Below are 20449 nucleotides of genomic sequence, written 5' to 3'. Positions count from 1 at the left end.
AAAAACCGCGTACTAGCTTAGCAGACCCTGCCTCACATTGTATTCAGTACTTTAGCAATTTTAATCCTGTAACTGAGCAGAAAGTCTTAACTTTAATTTCTAAAATAAAACCCACTACTTGTTCCCTAGATCCAGTGTCAACAAAACTAGTAAAAAGTGCAATGGATGTTCTTGCAACGCCTATTCTGAACATTATCAATAGTTCATTATTGCATGGCACAGTACCTGATGCACTGAAAGTGTCAGTCATTAAACCATTACTTAAAAAGGCAGACCTAGACCCACACATACTAAATAATTATAGGTCAATTTCAAATTTACCCTTTCTCTCTAAAATACTAGAAAGAGTAGTCGCCAAGCTTCAGTCACACCTTACGCATTACAATTTATTTGAGAAATTCCAGTCTGGTTTCCACACTGGTCATAGTACAGAAATGGCACTAACGCTGGTTGTAAACGACATTCTATTTTACTGCACAGGCTAGAAAATGATGTTGGGCTTAAAGGTACTGTGCTCACTTGGTTTAGTTCTTATTTATCAAATCGATTCCAATATGTACAGAAATGTGCTGACAGTACTCCATCATTATACACAGAAATGAGATATGGTGTCCCGCAGGGCTCGGTATTGGTACCTTTACTGTTTTCACTTACATGCTTCTACTGGGATCTATCATTAGGAAACAATGAAAATGTTGATTTTCATTTGTATGCAGATGACACCAGTTATGACCGATGTTGTCTTTAATTAGTTGTGTTAGTGAATTAAAGGAGTGGATGGATGAGAACTACTTTTCTTTAAATATAGATAAAACAGAGATGTTAATTGTTGAAGGGAATGACGCTGACCATAACAATATTTTGTCATCATTTAACTCAGTTGGAATCACCATTAATTTTACTGAATCAGCCCGCAATCTAGTAGTTATCTTTGACTTTAGCATGTCGTTTAAAGCGCATATTACAAAGTTGTCCAAATCATGTTTCTTCCATCTTAAAAATGTTGGGAAATTAAAGCGCTTCCTAAATAACCAGGACTCTGAGAAATTAATTCATGTATTTATTTCTAGTAGGATTGACTACTGCAATACGGTGTTCACTGGATGCTCAAACTGTTCTTTATACTGTACAGCCTCCAGTTAATCCAAAATGCTGCTGCAAGAATTATTACAAGAACAAGAAAATACGAACACATAACTCCAGTTCTTAAATCCTTACACTGGCTCCTGGTTAAGTTTAGGGCAGATTTCAAAATCCTCCTTTTAACATATAAAGCATTAAATGGCCAAGGTCTATGGCGTTATTTCAGTGCCACTATTCTGAGCGCACGTAAAAAAATATTGCAAGTGCAAGTGTTGCATTTTGAGGAGAAATTTATTTTGAGCGTACAAAAGCTGAATTTGAGTGAACAAAATTCATTGCTGCGTGCAAAAAATGTATTTCAGTGTTTGCACTTATCCATATACACACACACAATAGCACCCCCTCTCGCTCAGTTTTTCATTTGCGCTTGCTGCAATGTGTTGCTTGCGCTCACAACATTCTCTGCTGCAAGCGCTCAACTCTCTGTACACCGTTATAAGTGTGCCACAAAACCAACCAATCACAGACTTGGTTTCAAAAATTCTGATTGGCTCTTACGGTCTCCAATCAGCTCGCTAGCTGCTGCATTCCGGAAACAGTCCGAAATGTAGCTAAATCCAGCTAAACTCAATTAAACCCCAATTTCCGGATAATATCTTTAATTATTTTATTTTAAAATATATTATTTGTTAAGACTATCGTTGGTGTAGTACTCTCCCAGTCAATGCCTGGATCCTGAAGCTCCTTCAAATCCACAAACATATATAATAGTCATTATTCCAGAATAGGTACTTTTGGGAGTAATGTTATTTTGTGTAAGCGTTTTTTCCAATAAATACAACAATTTAAAAAGAATGCCTTTGTTTTCATGTTCTTCTTACTGTGATTTACATTAGTGGTAATTGATAGGCAAGAATGTATAAAATCGCCAGAAGCATCTCGCAGATGTGCCACAATGAATGCAGCAGCTAGCGAGCTGATTGGAGACCGTAAGAGCCAATCAGAATTTTTGAAACCAAGTCTGTGATTGGTTGGTTTTGTGGCACACTTATAACGGTGTACAGAGAGTTGAGCGCTTGCAGCAGAGAATGTTGTGAGCGCAAGCAACACATTGCGAGCAAGCGCAAATGAAAAAACTGAGCGAGAGGGGGTGCTATTGTGTGTGTGTATATGGATAAGTGCAAACACTGAAATACATTTTTTGCACGCAGCAATGAATTTTGTTCACTCAAATTCAGCTTTTGTACGCTCAAAATAAATTTCTCCTCAAAATGCAACACTTGCACTTGCAATATTTTTTTACGTGCGCTCAGAATAGTGGCACTGAAATAACGCCATAAAGGTCCGCCTTACTTGTCTGAAGAGCAATGATTCCAAGGATTCCAAGGATTAATAAAATAACAGTGGGGGGTCGAGCTTTTAGTTGCAGGGCCCCTAAACTGTGGAATGGTCTGCCTGTTACTGTAAGAGATGCCTCTTCAGTCTCAGCTTTTAAATCCCGGCTGAAGACTCACTACTTCAGTTTAGCATATCCTGACTAGAGCTGCTGATTACCTGTGCAGACTGCATCTCTGTTGTTAGTCATTAGCACTAAAACATAAGTAACATGATAATTATAATTTGTTACTAACCCTCACCTATTCTGTTTCTCTTCTTGGTACTCAAATGTGGCACTTGGTGCCACGGCCCACCTGCCAAGTTGTTTTGCCTGCCTAAAGTAAAGTCGTTCCTGATGGAGGATCGCAGGAATCATGGGGTAGAGGGGTCCTTTCATCAGATTGGCTGGCAAAAAGCTGTTTTAGCTGTGGAATGGCCAAATGGGGGAGGCAGCTTGATGGCTGAGGTCTCCAGGACTAAACAAATCCAAATCATATTATGTGATATCATCTACTGTTAAATTCTGCTCCGTACTTGTAAAATTTTTATTTTTAGACTGTACTGAGGATTTGTTCTGTTTTGTGTATTGTATTGACCTCCTTCTTTTTGACACCCACTGCACGTCCAACCTACCAGGAAAGGGGTCTCTCTCTTTGAATTGCCTTTCCCAAGGTTTCTTCCATTTTTTCCCTATAAGGGTTTTTTTGGGGGAGTTTTTCCTTGTTTTCTTAGAGAGTCAAGGCTGGGGGGTTGTCAAGAGGCAGGGCCTGTTAAAGCCCATTGTGGCACTTCTTTTGTGATTTTGGGCTATACAAAAATAAATTGTATTGTATTGTATGTAGTTAGGTGAAATTGGCTGCTGTGGTTGCAACTAGTAGCAGTGATGGGCATTTAGATTAAGATGGAGGAGATGAACAGTGAAGATGAATTTGGTGGAGCTCATAGACGACAGAAGAATATATCTCACCACTAAGAACAGGACAAGAATATTGGAAGTGGAGGAAATTAAATTTGGTAAGACACCAACCAACCTATGTAACAGATAGGACAATCAAAAAAGGTGCATCTTAAAGAAAACAAGCATTCTCTCTCTAGAACCAGAGATGAAGCAGACTTTCACCTCATAGTCTGCAGCTGCCCAAAAATTGAAGAATATGATAATGTGTGTGTGTGTGTATACTGTATGTATATACTATATATATATATATATACACATATATATACATTATACACACACACACATATATATATATATATATAGTGGCAGACGACCAGGGACCTTGCCCCACCGGGACACCTGGAACAATGAAGAACCGGGAGAGGGGCAATATATTCCCCTGGATGCAAGAGGGCAGTCCCCCCCGGATTCCTCATCCCTGTGGAGGTCCGTGGCCACCACCAGGGGGCACCTGGCTAGTTCCCAAGCCATGGACTGCAGCACTTCCGCCACACCAGGAAGTGCTGCTGGAGAAGGAACCAGATACACCCGGAGTGCTTCTGGGTGCAAGGGTAGCACTTCCGCCACACCGGGAAGTGCTGCCGGAAGATCATCAGGGAGCACCTGGAGCACATCCGGGTGTGCCATAAAAGGGGCCGCCTCACTCCATTCGGAGAGCCGAAGTCGGGTGGAAGAGGATGGAGCTTGCGATGGGAGGAGTAGAGGTGGCAGAAGAAAGGAAATACAGAAAAGGACTGTGAGCTATATTGTGGTGTTTTGTGCACTGTGCGTGTTGTGTGCAATAAATCTGTAGTCTGTGTCTGTCTGTGTCGATATATATACGCGTATATATATATAGGGCGGCACGGTGGCGCAGTGGGTAGCGGTGCTGCCTCGAAGTTAGGAGACCTGGGTTCGCTTCCCGGGTCCTCCATGTGTGGAGTTTGCATGTTTTCCCCGTGTCTGCGTGGGTGTGCTCCGGTTTCCTCCCACAGTCCAAAGACATGCAGGTTAGGTGCACTGGCGATTCTAAATTGTCCCTGGAGTGTGCTTGGTGCATGGGTGTGCGCACCCTGTGGTGGGCTGGTGCCCTGCCCTGGGTTTGTTTCCTGCCTTGCACCCTGTGTTGGCTGGGATTGGCTCCAGCAGATCCCCGTGACCCTGTAGTTAGGATATAGCGGGTTGGATAATGGATATATATATATATATATATATATATATATATATATATTGTAATGGATGGCCGGCCATTTATCCTGGCCAATACCCCCAAGCCGCCAGGTGGAGCCCTCCTTGCAGCGTGGAGGTCCCCAGAAGACCAGCAGGGCATCATGGACATTGGAGTTTTATGCAAAGCCCTGCTGGATGCCGTGGGGGCCACAGGAGGGAGCTGCAGGGAGGACCGAGGGCTCCTTCGTGCCCTGTGACCCGGAGGTTCGTCACAGGAAGAGCGACGGACTTCCGGGTTGAAGAAAAGAGCTTTTACCTGACCCGGAAGTGATTGAGGATCACATGGACTGGGGATTGAGAACACTTCCGGGTCAGGGATTATAAAAGGACTATGGAAACTCACAGACAACGAGCTGAGCTGGGTGGAAGGGTGGCAACGCGTCTGGGAGCTGGAGGATTGGTTATTTGTATTATTGTGGTTTATTAGTGATTTATATGAGTATTGTGGAGGAGAGTGTGCTTTGTACACTGTGGAAGAAAAATAAAGTCGATTTGAGGACTTTTACCTGGTGTCTGGAGTCGTGAACAGGGGTTCAAGGGAGCGAGAGCGCCCCCTATCGTTCACAGTGGCGTAGTCGGCAGGATACTCTAGCGTCGTTTGCAGAGGACCTGAATCAAATATTTCTGTGGATAACAAACCCCGAGAAGACTGCGGAATCAGAAATCGCCACAGCATCGCCAAAACCCGAAAAAAACGAGTCCAAAATGGGAAAAAGAAGGGCAAGCAAGCGACAACGCCAGCGGAGTGCCGTAGGTGCAATGGCCGACGCTCGGGAGGAGTTAAGGAGAGGCCTTACAAGTCCGGAGAAACCTCCAGGAAGCAACGATCCCTCTAAGGTACGTGCGGGAGCGACTTTAAAAATCCTTTTATTGTTTCTCACCTTGTCCGTGCATGTACCTTGGAGATGACCACCTGGAGGCTCCGAGGGGAAAAGGAGACTGCCCCGAAGACGACGGCCTTCTCTTGTCGAAGCCAGAGCACCTAGAAATCGACTTCCGCATGATGGCAGTCGACGAGGGACACGGTAGCAAACCTGGTGCATACTGGGAAGGAGGAGCTCCGCGTCCTGCTGTTTGCACCTTCGAGCCCGAAGGAACGGACTTGGTCTTTCCGGCGGGAAGGGGGAGGCGAGCGAGGCATCGCTCAACCCACAAGAAGGTAAGGAGGGTCGGGAAGTAGCTGATCGGGATGTCGCTAAAGTATTAAAGACAGACCGCAGTTTGCCGAAGAAGGCAACTCGACCCTCTGAGAACTCCAAGTCCCAGAAGCCTCCGCGAGACCCGTCAGAGAACGTGCCTGAAGCGGGCGTGCTCATTGGCTCCCGGTCGGCAGGTAACACGAACGAGGAAGTGAGTGTTCTGCCGGTCGAAATGAATAATTATATAAACTTACGGGAGCTCGAAAAACTAATCGAGCCCATAGCGAGTGTCTTGCAGGTCCTGACGACCATTGAAAAGATCGTCGGGGATTTGGGAGCGGCAGCCAGAGAGCCGCTGGAGAAGGTGAGGGCCTACGTGCGGCGATTTGGTGGGGAGCCTCCCGTAATGAATGATTCGGCGATACAGGTAAGCGAGACCCATATCATACATAATAGAGGGACGCGGTGTGATCCGGGCCCGCGTTTAATAAGTAGCGGGTGCCAATACACGGCGTACCCTACAAGAGAGGTCGGTACGTTAACCGAGTGGTCGGCGGAAGGGCTAATCGATCCGGGGCAGCTAGACAGCGAGGCAGCCCTGAAGATGCCGCCGCCGGTAATTTGTAAATCAAGAGGGGTGCAGACAGTAAAGGGGCTCTCTTCTTGTAATAGAGAGACCCAGACTGTATATAAGCCCCAGATTAAACAGGAGGGCTCTAAGATAAACCGGGGTCTCCTGACATGAAAGGGAAAGAAGCAAAAAGAGAAAAAGCACCAGTAGAGGCGGCAGGGGTTTCTCTCTCAGCAAAAGGGGCGGACCTAACAGTTCCTTATTGTTTTCAGTCCCGTAGGGGAAGAATACCAGGAGGACAGAGGCAGTGTTACGGGTGCGAAGGTTGGGCCATATTTGGCGGAACTGTCCTTGGAGAGAGGGGGATAAGAGGTCAATTTGGAATAATATTCCCCCTAGGTTCTCCAGGGACCAAGATGTTCATTTTAATCAAGGCTCAACCAGGACGTCCTCTTGGAGGAAGACTTCCCTCTCGGGGCAGGCCGCTCCGAATAATAATTCGTCGCTGGGGGGGGAATACTGTAATGGATGGCCGGCCATTTATCCTGGCCAATACCCCCAAGCCGCCAGGTGGAGCCCTCCTTGCAGCGTGGAGGTCCCCAGAAGACCAGCAGGGCATCATGGACATTGGAGTTTTATGCAAAGCCCTGCTGGATGCCGTGGGGGCCACAGGAGGGAGCTGCAGGGAGGACCGAGGGCTCCTTCGTGCCCTGTGACCCGGAGGTTCGTCACAGGAAGAGCGACGGACTTCCGGGTTGAAGAAAGAGCTTTTACCTGACCCAGAAGTGATTGAGGATCACATGGACTGGGGATTGAGAACACTTCCGGGTCAGGGATTATAAAAGGACTATGGAAACTCACAGACAACGAGCTGAGCTGGGTGGAAGGGTGGCAACGCGTCTGGGAGCTGGAGGATTGGTTATTTGTATTATTGTGGTTTATTAGTGATTTATATGAGTATTGTGGAGGAGAGTGTGCTTTGTACACTGTGGAAGAAAAATAAAGTCGATTTGAGGACTTTTACCTGGTGTCTGGAGTCGTGGACAGGGGTTCAAGGGAGTGAGGACGCCCCCTATCGTTCACAATATATATATATATATATATATATATATATATATATATATATATATATATATACACACTGCGGGGGTTCTCTCGCCAACCCCTGTGTTTGGTTAATCAGATATACAATTGAATTTTTTTCTTTGGAATTGTTTCAATTTCATTATTTGCAGTTTTACTTAAAAGCTTCATTAAAAACAATATTTTTTGTAGACACATTGTGACAACGCAACGTATAACTGCCCATGGGTGAATATTGTTTCTGTTTCTCTAATAAATAATCCGACTTTTTCTAATGTTTGTCCCTGTGATTTATTGATTGTCATAGCAAAAGCTATTCTCACGCTAAACTGTAAACATTTTAATACGAATGGCATATCACGATCTCCTTTGAGGTGTAATGTTATTCGCGGAATATATACATTACCTTTCTTTTTGCCTGTTAAAATTTGCATCGCTTCTCCGTGATCATAAATATACACCTGACGGAATTATGTATTCTTTGAAATACAACTTGTCCTTGCTTTAACTGTTCCAGGACCACAGATTCTCATAGTGTATGGTCTATTTTTGTGTAAATCCACTTTTTGTGCATTGAATGATGCGAATGCGAAAAGACTTTGTTGTCTACTCTTTGCCTTTTATTTCAGACCTCGATTTGTCCTGCTCTTTTTTCAGTTACACCTGGTTCTGATGGTTAATTACTTTTTGTTTTGCGGTAATGCAACCTTTTCTATCTTTTCTTTGATACTGTAGCGACTGACATGATAAAGTGTCACAAAAGTTTTACTTGAACAATCGCTGACTTCGTAACCCCAAACACAACTTTCTAGCACCCTCTACAATCCCTCATCCCCCGTGTCTCGCCCCCTTACTGCATCAATCAGTACCCCGCTATCAATCTTCCGTGCTGTACTCCGCCCTCCCTCAATCAGACTGAACAGTCACTTAAAACCAAAAAGGCCTCAACCTGGCTGGGATGCTACAATACTTTCTAATTTTACTGCTTTCATATTCTGTACCTTTCTCTGCATGTGTATCGCACCATCGTTTGTTTGATCCTTTCGAATTACACTGCTTTCATAATCTCTTATCTGCCTTCTTTTCTCTCCAACACCTTTGGGTCTCTATTCTCCTTATTGTCCTTAAACGCTTTATATGTGTTGAGAGCACAGGATCTGTGTGCACTACGTGCTTTTACTGGGACTGACTGTTTTTTGATGGGTGTGCTCTTATATGATATCTTTTGTAAGTAAGGCTTGCCTTTCAAGAATCTCATGTTCCACGTCCCAGCAAGACGGCCCTGGGACTATCTCTTGGCACCAAGTCTCATGTTTACGGTCCCCGCTAGACGCTCTGTGGCCAGTCTCTTTTGTCTCGCGGGTCTTTTAAATGTCTACCAAGAACTTCCGAGAAGATCACGTATCGTCACCTTGCTTTTGCTTTCCAGGATTTCTTTATATATATATATATATATATATATATATATATATATATATATATATATATATATATATATATATATATATAAACTATTTTGATGGTAAAATAGAAAATAACAACAATGTGATGCAGCTACCAAATTGCAGCATCTTTTGTTGCTAGAACCATACCAAGCACTTCTACCTCCCACTCCTCAGGGGAGAAAAGGCTGACGTCAACTTTTTAACACAGAGAGGATATGATCGATCGCTTAAAGTAGAATCACATTTCAACTTGTTTTCAGCATGTATTATTAAATTTCTCTGAGTGACTAGACTTTTCAATTTGGATCGCTGCCAATGACTTTCACACTTTGGAAGTGTACAAGCAATTTGTGTTAACTGATCTGTATCTGGAAGATCAAAAAATAGTAATAAGCCCAGGAGGTTGGGCATGGTTCTAGAGTTGTGGACACTTGATTGCACAGAAAGACTTCCTTCTTTTTAAAGCTACATAACAGCTCTATTGCAGCAAAAGAGTTATCAGTCCCACCTGATTAGGTTTTTTTTCTTTAGGAAGTCAAAGTGGTGTAGTGTAGTGGTTCTCAAGTTCAAACCCAGGGGACCATATACTGCCTGTGGATTTTGACTCCAGCCAGTTTCACAATTGAAGAGTCTTTTTTTGTGCCTCCAATTGATGCCATTGTTTATTCAGTGGTCCTTTTTATCTCCTTCTCTTGTTTTCCATTCAGAAAAGCACAGTAGTGTGGCAATTACATTTTTAAGAAACTAAAAAAATCTTTAAAATGTTTTACAACAGTTTTAATGGTGTTGTCATTTTCTTTCAAATTCACCTTTTTCTGTAAAGTTCACACCCTTAAATGTACCCAAATATTAACAATTAATGACAAGAGGAGAAGAAACTAAAGATGCAAACATCTTTGAAGGCTAAAACTCAGCCTCTACTTCAGTGTTATGCCCACATGTGTGCTCTTCCACCTTAATAAAAATGTAGGCCTAAGTGTCTGGGTGTCCATCTGGTAAGCATGTCTCTGTCATTCCAAGAGATGGTACATCACAAACATTTCTAGTAATAAAATGCATTGCATTTGTCATTCCAATATGTTTCTGATAACAAAAATTAAAACTGGTTTTACAAATCCTATACCAAGTGGCATATGCATTGCATAGTCTACTGTAAACATCAAAGTTGAGGTCTACGTTGGTAACTTAAATTTCTAACCAGCTAAGACGGGTAGTACAGCTGGTTACAAATAATGGTTTAAATAACCAGAATTTTAAAAAATAACCAAAACTTACAAATAAATAAAACTCTCTCTAACACACACAAATGCTTGCTATATTCCAATAAATACACAGTCAAACTAGATTGTAATTTCAGAACACAACAAAGACACAATGAAGAGAGAAAAAGTTGAGTAATTTGGAAATGTTAAATAAAGGAGTCCAAATAGAAGCTGATGTTTCTAGAAAAAAAAAACCTGCAGCAACTTCCAGGACTGAACTTGAGAAGCACTGACATGTGCCGAAACCGGTATTATGATAACTTATTTTCATAAAGATACGGAAAGGATTTTTCAGATTATTCAGTAAGTCCAATTACAAGGAAAGACAGTCTGACAATAAGGAATTAACCAGATTTCTGAATTACTTTGTAAAACGACGGTAGAACGAGATGTTGTGTCAGGAGCCTGGTAGGTAGAATGGTGGTTTATTTTTCATTAATCTGTTTAAGTTAAAATACAAATGGATGACAAACGCATGAAAACCTCTTGTTACAGAATCCCAAAGTACTGAACCTGGCTCACTACATGCTCTAGTTCAATACAGAGAGGTTTCTAATTTCAGTTTCGGTTTCTAAATATACTGTACACTTATATTGTACACTTTGCCCATTTTTCTACAACATCTGTCTATTATCTGAATCCATTTAAACCAATATACACAATTGCAGGAAGCACAGATCTATCCAGGCAGAATAGGGATACAATTAGATTTGTTCTCTGGATGGAACATCTGAACATTAAAGGACATACTAATGAATATTAATATAAACTAAACAAGCAAAATTCTTGTGGAGATAGGGAGAACATGCAACTTTCAAACAAACAATAGCCAAATAAAAAATCGAATCCAGGACACTGGAGCTGTGAGACAGATTTTTTTTTTATTTGATATACTTTATTAATTGGATAAAGTGTCTTTTCCTGTGACCTTTGTCACGCCAAAATGCTGGGTTTGCCATTTTACAGCACCCCTGGATAAATATTCAGGTTAAGGGCCTTTCTCAAGGGCCCAGCAGAGTACATTACCTTACATATCACATTTACTTATTTGACTGACGCTTTTATCCAAGGCGACTTACAACATTTATGATAAAATTGGTTAAATATCTTTTGGTTTTCCAATTGAAGCACAGGAAGATCAAGTGACTTGATCAGGGTCACACAGCATGAGTAGCAGGATATGAAACTCACAACCTCAGGGTCTGAAGTCCAAATCTTTAACCACTACACCACACTGCCTGCCGCACTCTCCTGCTGTTAAACAACACACAGTACCATTAAAAAACACATAGTACAGGCAAATAAATTTTACATCTTAATAAATAAAATCAACATACAGCCAAAAAATTGTTTTGCTCTGCACTTTAACATGAGTCAATAAAGCATGCAAATGCAATGTGTAATAAATGTTTTTGATCATAATTTTACACAAACAAGAAGAATTACTTTGAAAAAAGGAGGTTTACATATAACTTTAATTTAAATATATCTGGAAAATTGTGCACAATTAATAAACTATAAAATAATTTACAAATATGTAGGCTTCAAAATGTAGACAATAACTACTAACCCTTGCTTCAGTCTCTAAGGATTCCTTGCAATTTTTTGTTTTTATATGGAACTCTGTGGAGTATTCTTCAGCTATAGAAAGGAAAAACAAACCACAATCTCTTTTACTGTCTATAACCAAGTTCTTCTCCAGGACAGACACTCCCTCTACACCTTAATCTAAAGTATGCTTTTCTTTTTCCCCACAAATAATCACAGATTTGTAGGTGCAGAGAGAGTTGACTGAAAAAATTAACTATGTCTGTCATGTGGACGTGGCCCGGACACAGACAGGGAGACATGTTGTAAAGTCACCACCACACGTTTATTTACAATATTTACAAAGGTTAGTGCACACAAACCCCCCCAAAGTCCTGGCCAAACAGCACCTTTCTTCGGGCTGCCTCTACTCTCTCTCTCCTGCCTTATCCTGCCTCCACCCGACTCCATTCCCGAATGAAGGGAGGTGGCCCCTTTTATCCGCACCCGGATGTGCTCCAGGTGCTCCCCAGTAATCTCCCGCTGACACGCCCCACTGTGGCGGAAGTGCCGGTTGTTCTCCTGGAAGCTCTCCGGGTGTCCCTGCTTCTCTTCCCCCCAGCACTTCCTGGTGTAGTGGAAGTGCTGAGGTCCAGGGTTCCCAAGGCATTGGGGCACCCCCTGGCGGTGACCATGGGCCCCTACAGGGTTGGGCTTCCAAGCCCTCTACCCGTGGCCCACAAAGCAACCAGGGTGGTGGCCCCCACGTGATCCAGGGCAGACGTAGACCCTCTTCCGGTCCTTCAAGGCGTCCCGGCTGGGTCGTCGCCCCTGGCATCCCTGACAGTCATCAGTGTACTGATGTGAACACTGGCATCTCCTGGACTATGGTGATATAATGGCAGAGTGCTTATGATTCATACTATAGCCATACGATTTGCAGGAATTCTTCATCTGATACAAAAAGCATTTTTCTTTCCAGTTTACCAGCTTATCATTTTGCAATGAACTGATGGGTTGAATATTTCAAGAAGACAACACAGATAAATATTTTAAAAATAACTAAAACTAAACAGTTCCTAGCACTTTACATGTAGTCCCCTAACTATACAATCCAAAAATGAATATTGTCTCTTCCCTTTAAAACAAAACCCTGAATACCTTTTCATGAGGGCTGGTGTGAGGTCAGACCAGTCTCCAGAACCTATTCATCTGAGCTATTGAAAGCATCATTCTCTTCATAAATGACCATCACGGCACAATTCTCTCCTCAGCGCTTCCTTGAGTTTGAATAGGTGTCATATACAGTATTAGAGGGCACCTCCCAACTCTGCCATTTTCACAAGCAGTGCATACTCTCATCCCCCTCTGCATAGTGATTTTTCCCTGTGGAAGACTGGAGATAATGTCTGCATTATGTTACAGGGCATCTCATTTTTCTGCCATCTACCATGAACAACCGGTAGAAACTGCAGAATCCATTTCCCTCAGGCCAGTAATCACACTCTTCTAAAACTCTCATTTTATACTGTACCTGATAATCAAAATATTTTCTAAAAATCCAGCCCCTTGTTACTACACTGCTGAATTCAGATGCTTCAATACATGGTATGCACTTTTTTGTTTGGCTGTTGTACACTTTTGCTAAACAGGAACTAAGTATTCTAAATAATTCTGCTCCATTTCTGCTCCTCTATTTATGGGTAATAGGGGTTCTGAGATTAACCCAGCAGTACTGGACACATGGTATGAAGAACAACCCTGTATAGGGTGTCAGCCCACTTAGAGCCATCGGTGTTAACGAGATTTGCCTTGTGCCCAATGATTACTGGGATAGGTTCCAGCTGCCCTGTGATCCTTCCCTGGATTTTTAGGATGGGTGGGTGGGTGTTTAGGAGCTGATCCATCACATAGCTTATCTCTTTTGAAGAATGGATGTTCTAGGGAAAGACAGGGGAAATTTCATCCTTCTTCCGAGTTAACAGAAATAAGGCAGCACACTATCTACATTTTACCTTTTCTCACAAAACTGAAAGGGATAGTCATTTTAATAAAACAGACGGCATACTACAGTGTTTGTGTGATTTATCACTTTAATTAGAGCTTTGATATTTTTACTTTTTTATGTTGCAGCAAATTCAATCTTTGTTCCCACCATCAAGATTTTGATAAAAAAATAAAATCTTTGGAAATGCTCATCCCTATAGGACCATTTACGCAATTTGAGACTGATCCTAAATAAGGACAGGAGGTCACTATAAACCGTTTTTTAATGCGATGATAATAACAATAATGGCATCCCTACTGAAGTTTAAGCCCATGGGGCTGCTCCCTGCTGATTCTCGTCTTCTGATGTACACACACAACAACAACAAAGACACCTCTATATGTAAGGGGCCTCCCTCACACTGAATTAATGTAAAAATAAAAAGCTGCAGCAGGATTTCTCGAAGCACTTTTTTTTAGTATGATTCCCTGAAAACATCTTTATGTTTAACATTCAGATAATAGTATTTTGCTAATTGCTTTTTATGTCTTTACTGTATGGCACTTATTAATAAATCACAGGCATTATTGAAGAAATAAAGGTCATTGCTACTTTATAACTGCCTAAACAGACTGTTCTGTCACAATAGGCCTTATCCCTGACCAACAGCTGCTTGCCGAACAATAAACATTTTCATAGCCATCACTCTTTTGACCACAAAAAGAATTCACTGTCTCATATATTAAATTGGCTGCCGCTCTCCTGCTGTCTCTTCTGAAAGACAGGCAGAAACATATTCTTCTGTTACAAACTGAACGGGGAATTCTAACCACCTTCCTACTCTCTTTTAAGTCCTTTCAGCTAAAAGTTTATCCTCCAATGCATTGTAATGCTGCTCCGCAAACAGGTGAAGGACCACTTCAAAGATGTGCTTGGGGGTGTTTCATTTTGTTACTGAAATGTCATAGTTATGCTTAGCAACACCCCATCATCAGTTATTACAGGCTTCACTTATTATTTAAGACCACTGAATTTTAACTTCATTTGAACTTTGGGTTCACTCTGCAAAGATCACGCCTTACAAACTACATGCTGTGTACAGTGACATCTGCCTGCATGCCAGTTTATAGAAGACCCAAAATAGGAGACAACAGCAAGACAATTATATCCTCAATGGAGAAATTTATTTACATGGGAAAAAATTGTGCTACCACTGTGAAATAGTGTTTAATCTTATGTTTAACTTTTTAATTTGAAATTTACCTTTTTGAGCATGTACATAATGGAGTGGTCCATACTGTTCTTCCTTGCAAATTGTAGATTAGGAAATACAGCTGGCAATTACTCACTGAAAGATTTTACAATACAAAGTAAATGATTTTCATGTCAGGTCATTTTCTAATCCCCTGAATCCTGGGCAGGGTCATGGGAAGGGGGCTTGAGAATATCCCAGCCAGGACAGGGCAGAAGGCAAGAAAAAAACCAATGAAATGGAGAAGCACCAGGAAGAGACCCTCACAAACAGAGGGTGATCATGTGACCTCCACACAGGTAGGATGTGTGTGTGTAAGTGTGTTTGTTCATTTCTTTCTCTTCATCATTCGGCACCTGCTCTGGAAGGGCAAACAAGCAGTCAGCTATCTTTACTACAGTCATTATGGGGTGTTGTGTGTAGAATTTTGAGGAAAAAAATGAATTTAATCCATTTTGGAATAAAGCTGTAACATAACAAAATGTGGAAAAAGTGATGCGCTGTGAATACTTTCTGGATGCACTGTATGTTACAAAAGGTTCATGTGAGCTTGCATGTGCCTTCCTGTGTGTGTACATGTATTGTATATTTAAATAAATTATGTATCTCAAAAAATACATGTGAAAACATTTTGCAAATTGATACAGCTGGTCCTATTACTAACTGGAGCACTAAATGGATCAGGCTGCATGTTAAATTAAGCAGTTTCTATGGCATAGGTCAAACAGTTTTTTGAAGTACAGTATATAGAAATAAGTACTGGAATAAACTGCACCAAAAACAAGAGGCTGGGGGCCTGTAACAAGACTAAAATGATGCTGAATGTCTGAAAAATATAGTTTAGTCTTTCCAAAAGTGTGCAAAGGTTTACTGAAACACACATATACAGACCCCCCACTAAAATCAACTTTTCTTGACATTTTGAACATTATAGAATCTTTCCTTACAGAGCTTATTAATGGCTATGGTTCTGAAAATACTGTACACTGTGATCAAGAAAATGAAAGCATCTGAATAAGAAAAGCTAGAGAAGGAGACTCCACGTTTTGAAACGGTTTTGCTGCTAATATTAGGGAGGTCTCATTAGTCATGAGTCAGATATTGTGACATAGTAGACAAGCAGCGCAGCACAGTGGATATGGACCTGGGCTATAAACTGTGCAATCCTGAGCAAGTCACTTAACTTGCTGGTACTCCAAATGTAAAAACACGCACACATAATGTATCTAAACTTACAAAGTGCTTTGAAAATGGTGTGTTCTACAGAAAAAGTGCTGCATAATTTTTAATTCATTTATTTAGCATAGCATACTCTTTTCAGAGCTGGTGGTGATGAAGTTCATATTGTTTATAGCTATTAGAACATCGTTCCCGATTCTCTTCTGTTTCTCTGTGACTTCTGGTGACACTTGGCATCATTGATCATGTTTTCTTTCTTCAGTTGAAAAATAGAAACAAGGAATGGATATATCTACACCAATGACCGATGTAGTTTTGCTCCCACATTGGTCTTTTTTAAAATCATAAATATTGTTTTCCTCTCCTCAACTGCCAATTGTTGCATTTACCTATTAATACGTACTCACTTTAAGAGCTTTAACAATACAGCAATTGTGTGTGTACAGCAATTATAAATGTAAGTGCCGTTTTAAAAAGTGGAGTAAACTGAAAAGAATTGAAAAACCTTTGTGTTAAATGATACAGATACATTCCTTCCTGTGTCTAAATAAGTAGGCTATTCCAAAGTTTTAGGAGGTCCCTCAAGTTGGGGCAAATTTCAGAGGCTCCCCAGGCCTTCATATTTTATGTACACTACCGGTCAAAAGTTTTAGAACACTTCTAATCAGTTGGAATGCAATGAATGACCTAAAATGGTGAAAAGAAAAGTAGTAACCTGCCAGAGGTTTAAATTTAAAGTTTAGATTAGCAAAAAAAACTCAAAAAAAAAACTACAGATGTTCTGCAGCAATTAAAGTAAATTAAGCCTTGCAATTTGAAGCAAACTATTTGCACAGGTGTCCCAACTTCTGTTGAGTACTTAAAAACTCTCTGTCTTAAAGCAGAGTTGGAACAGACTGTGTTACTACACACTCTGAAGTACTACTTGGACAATATTCCAGTGATCATGGCAAGAAAACGGCAACTAACAAATGAAATGAGACAGAGCATTATTACCCTTAGACCTTTTCACCTTTCATTTAGAAAAACTGAAAAAAAAATCTAAGAGTCAGTGAGTATTGTGTCCTACACAATACAAAGGCAATGGGAAACTGGTAGAAACTCTGATAGGAAAAGATCTGGCAGACCCAAAGTCACAACTCAATCAGAAGACAAGTTTCTAAGGGTCACCAGCTTGCATAATCAGCGCCTCACAGCAGAGGAGCTTCAAGCACAGCTTAACAATGGCCGAAAAAAGCAAATCTCAGTTTCTACTATGAAGAGGAAACTTTGTGTTGCTGGTTTGACAGGGCAAGTGGCAGTAAGAAAGCCATTCCTTAAAGGACAAAATGGGATCTTGTAACACCGACTGTGGACTACAGCAGACTAGAAGAAAGTCCGATGGACCGATGAATCAAAAATTTAAATTTTCAGTTCATCATGCAGGGTGTTTGTATGCCGTTGAGTTGGTGAAAGGATGGTTCCTCAGTGTGTGACACCAACTGTCAAACGTGGTGGAGAAGTGTGATGGTCTGGGGTTCTTTTGTTGGAGGCAGTCGCAGTGTTGGTGACTTGCACAGACTGACTGGAATTCTGAATCAAAAGGGTTACCACAGTTTGGCTGTTATATCAGCAAAAGGTGGATGCTTTGATGAATCAAAAACCTGAATACAATTTTATACACCAAATAATTCCTTCACTTATTTTTTATTTGCCATTGTTTAATAATTGTACTATGCCTTAATTTCATGAAACATAAAAACATTAAATGTTGTGCATTTTCATAAAAACTGAGGTGTTGTAAAACTTCTGACTAGTAGTGTAACTTTTTCAAAGTTCACCAAGTTCACGTTCTATCATTGGCCACCATGCTTAGGCTGCTTCCCGTGATATTTTAAGATTCTATGTGGCCTCTGCTTAATGAGTTTTACTTGAAAATGCCAAGCTGCTTCTTCCAAAATGCTGTCAGATTAGACTCAACAATAAATGACAGCAGCTGGAGGCCTAACTGAACAACAGGTTTGTTTTCTTACCAATTCATTATATTCTATCAAGGTATCTCTAGCTGTAAGCTAGAGGATCCAAACAAAATCAAGTAAATTTATATAAATAATTAGCTCTGTAACATGATTTCTAAACAATGTTCCAAATTCATGTGAGCTACATTCAGGGCTATCATCTAAATTTGCACAACCCACACAGACCACCTAAGGAATGAACTCCAATAAAAAGGACAGGAAGAACAAAAATAAATAAATCCAATCAGCAACATGCAGGAAATCACTACCCAGTTTGCTTTCATTTACTTACAGTCTGCAGAAGAACGCACATTCTTGCACTCTCTAGGGTCACTCTAATTAAGTAGCAGTGTGTGGACGGACAACTCTTAACAGAAGAACCAAATATTAACACTGTGCATAATGCTTTTTAAAGAAAAACAGACCATGTGCTATGAAACACTTATTACTTGGAAGTTTCAAAGTTCATCAGAAAACCAGAAAGACAGACTGGTCCAAAGGATAAATACCTAAAGAGATAGGAGATCAGAAACACAATATATAAAACAGAATTAATTCTGAAGAGAATACTATGAATGAGCAGACAGAAGGTCAACAATTAAAACCAATGGTTGTTCTTCACAGGCCTAAGATGCTGATGACCTATTTATTTTCACAGTAATGTAACCACATTTCAAGACAATAATCCATGCTGCATCATCCTCTGCCAAAGTGCCTCTTGTAACCTGCTGACCTGTCTTTAGTTCTGACAGCTTACAGCAGGCTTGCCTCATGCCTTGACAAGACAATCCCTAGTGAGATTTAAATGAATAGCTGGGCAGATCACCAGAACAGGGAGGGGGAGAAACAGGAAGGATTAAGGGGTCACAAGTCAGACACACACAAGTCAAGGATTTGGGGTGGGGCGGGGGAGAAGACTGAAGAGATTGCTAAAGCAATATGGCATATTCTTTTCAGAGAAAGGAAAAGCAGTTTTTTAAATTTCTATGGCAACTTTGATTAGCAGCAGTGGCTAATGAGCAGAGATGTGCTCTTCCAAAAAGATTTTGTCCAGTATATTAGTAAAGGAAAAAAACAATGTGTAGCTACTGCTTTATACAGACAAGGCTACACTGCCTTTATCACTATAATAAGAGATTAAAAGTATACATTATTAAAAGACTGGGATAAACAGCTAAAGGTCATAAGTAAGCAGCTTAATAATGGTGCCACACCACACATTTGAAAATTTAAATGGAGCTAAAATAGCACCCACTAACATTGGGTGGTCTGACTGTTTCCATGACCCCACCCGGACTGATGGAAAGAACTGTAACTATAGGGACATCCCCTGTGATAAAGACAAAATATACCAAAAGCATGGAAATAATGCAGTAGCTACCCATGAAAAACAATATCTTTAAAGTAAACCATGCAAGTCCCATTTGACCTGAGCTTAAATTTGATTAGCCTTGTGAAAGTCAGTCCTCACTTGTGTTGCTTTTTCCTTCTTTGCAACTCAGTTACTTGCAGAAGTCTATTCATTTTTTATTAAGTTTTCAGGTATAACTTTTTCATTGGTGCAATCTGCTATGTCCCATCACAGTGGGAAAAGGTTTAAAATGTGTGAACACATGCGAGAGTTCTGGCTTTAAAAGTGTGGTCAAAATTTGAAATTTCTGTGTACATACAGATTAACAATGAATACATAATGAGTATACAGAGCTTACCTGTTCTTATTCTTCTTGTACAATAAAAATATAGGTAACACTTTAGTTTAGGTACTGCAAAAATGCATCTCTAGGAGTATCTATATCTATGCATCTATTTACTCTTATATAACAAGTCCTTAACAAAGGCTTCTTTTGGTTATCTTCACAACACTTATAAAACATCAGTTGATAGTGTAGGTTATTCATCTCTGTGCAGTGGGGCATACGGACATGATGGTAAAATGACTTGTTAATATGAAGGATTCATAGGCCATATACTAAATATGTAATATCAAGAGAAATGTGTATCAGACCACTCTAAAGTGAAGTTTTGTTAGTAGGTCAAATTGCAGAGATGAATAAATACTTTACTGATGTTTTGTTAGTGTTATGAAGAAGTTTTTATTAATGCTTTTTATATAAGAGTAACTGAGTAATAGATGCATTTTTGCAGTACCTAAACAGAAGTGTTACCAAAATATAGATTGGCTCACATCAACTTTAACAGCCTCCTGACCAACACTGCTGCATGAAACAGCCCAATATGTGACTACATAGCCAAAGACACAAGTAAATGCATATTTCCTGAATTGGAAAACTGTTGCTTAAGCAGCCAGCTCTGTAAGGCATACCTGTAAGCAGTAAACTGAAGGGAAATGATCATTTTAGGGGGATGCCACTTTAAACTC

The 20449-nt window shown here is 40.6% G+C and overlaps 1 protein-coding gene across 2 annotated transcripts in view; it reads right to left on the bottom strand.

Annotated features, from left to right (window-relative positions):
* The window catches only part of bcl2b (BCL2 apoptosis regulator b), a 229059-nt gene that overhangs the window by 147744 nt on the left and 60866 nt on the right, over positions 1 to 20449 (bottom strand). The window contains exon 2 of one of the 2 annotated variants that reach the window (XM_039753201.1): positions 11698 to 11768. The exons of the other annotated variant lie outside the window; for it this stretch is intronic. Coding sequence (XP_039609135.1) covers positions 11739 to 11768 — 30 coding nt within the window. The 3' untranslated portion in view covers positions 11698 to 11738. Of the gene's footprint in view, positions 1 to 11697; positions 11769 to 20449 lie in introns of those variants that run through there. 2 annotated transcript variants of the gene reach the window in all.

The sequence above is a fragment of the Polypterus senegalus genome, chromosome 5 (genome assembly GCF_016835505.1).
Source record: "Polypterus senegalus isolate Bchr_013 chromosome 5, ASM1683550v1, whole genome shotgun sequence".
In the NCBI taxonomy this organism is placed as follows: domain Eukaryota; kingdom Metazoa; phylum Chordata; class Cladistia; order Polypteriformes; family Polypteridae; genus Polypterus; species Polypterus senegalus.
The sequence above is the reverse complement of the archived record's forward strand: the minus strand, read 5'-3'. Positions and strand labels throughout refer to the sequence as shown.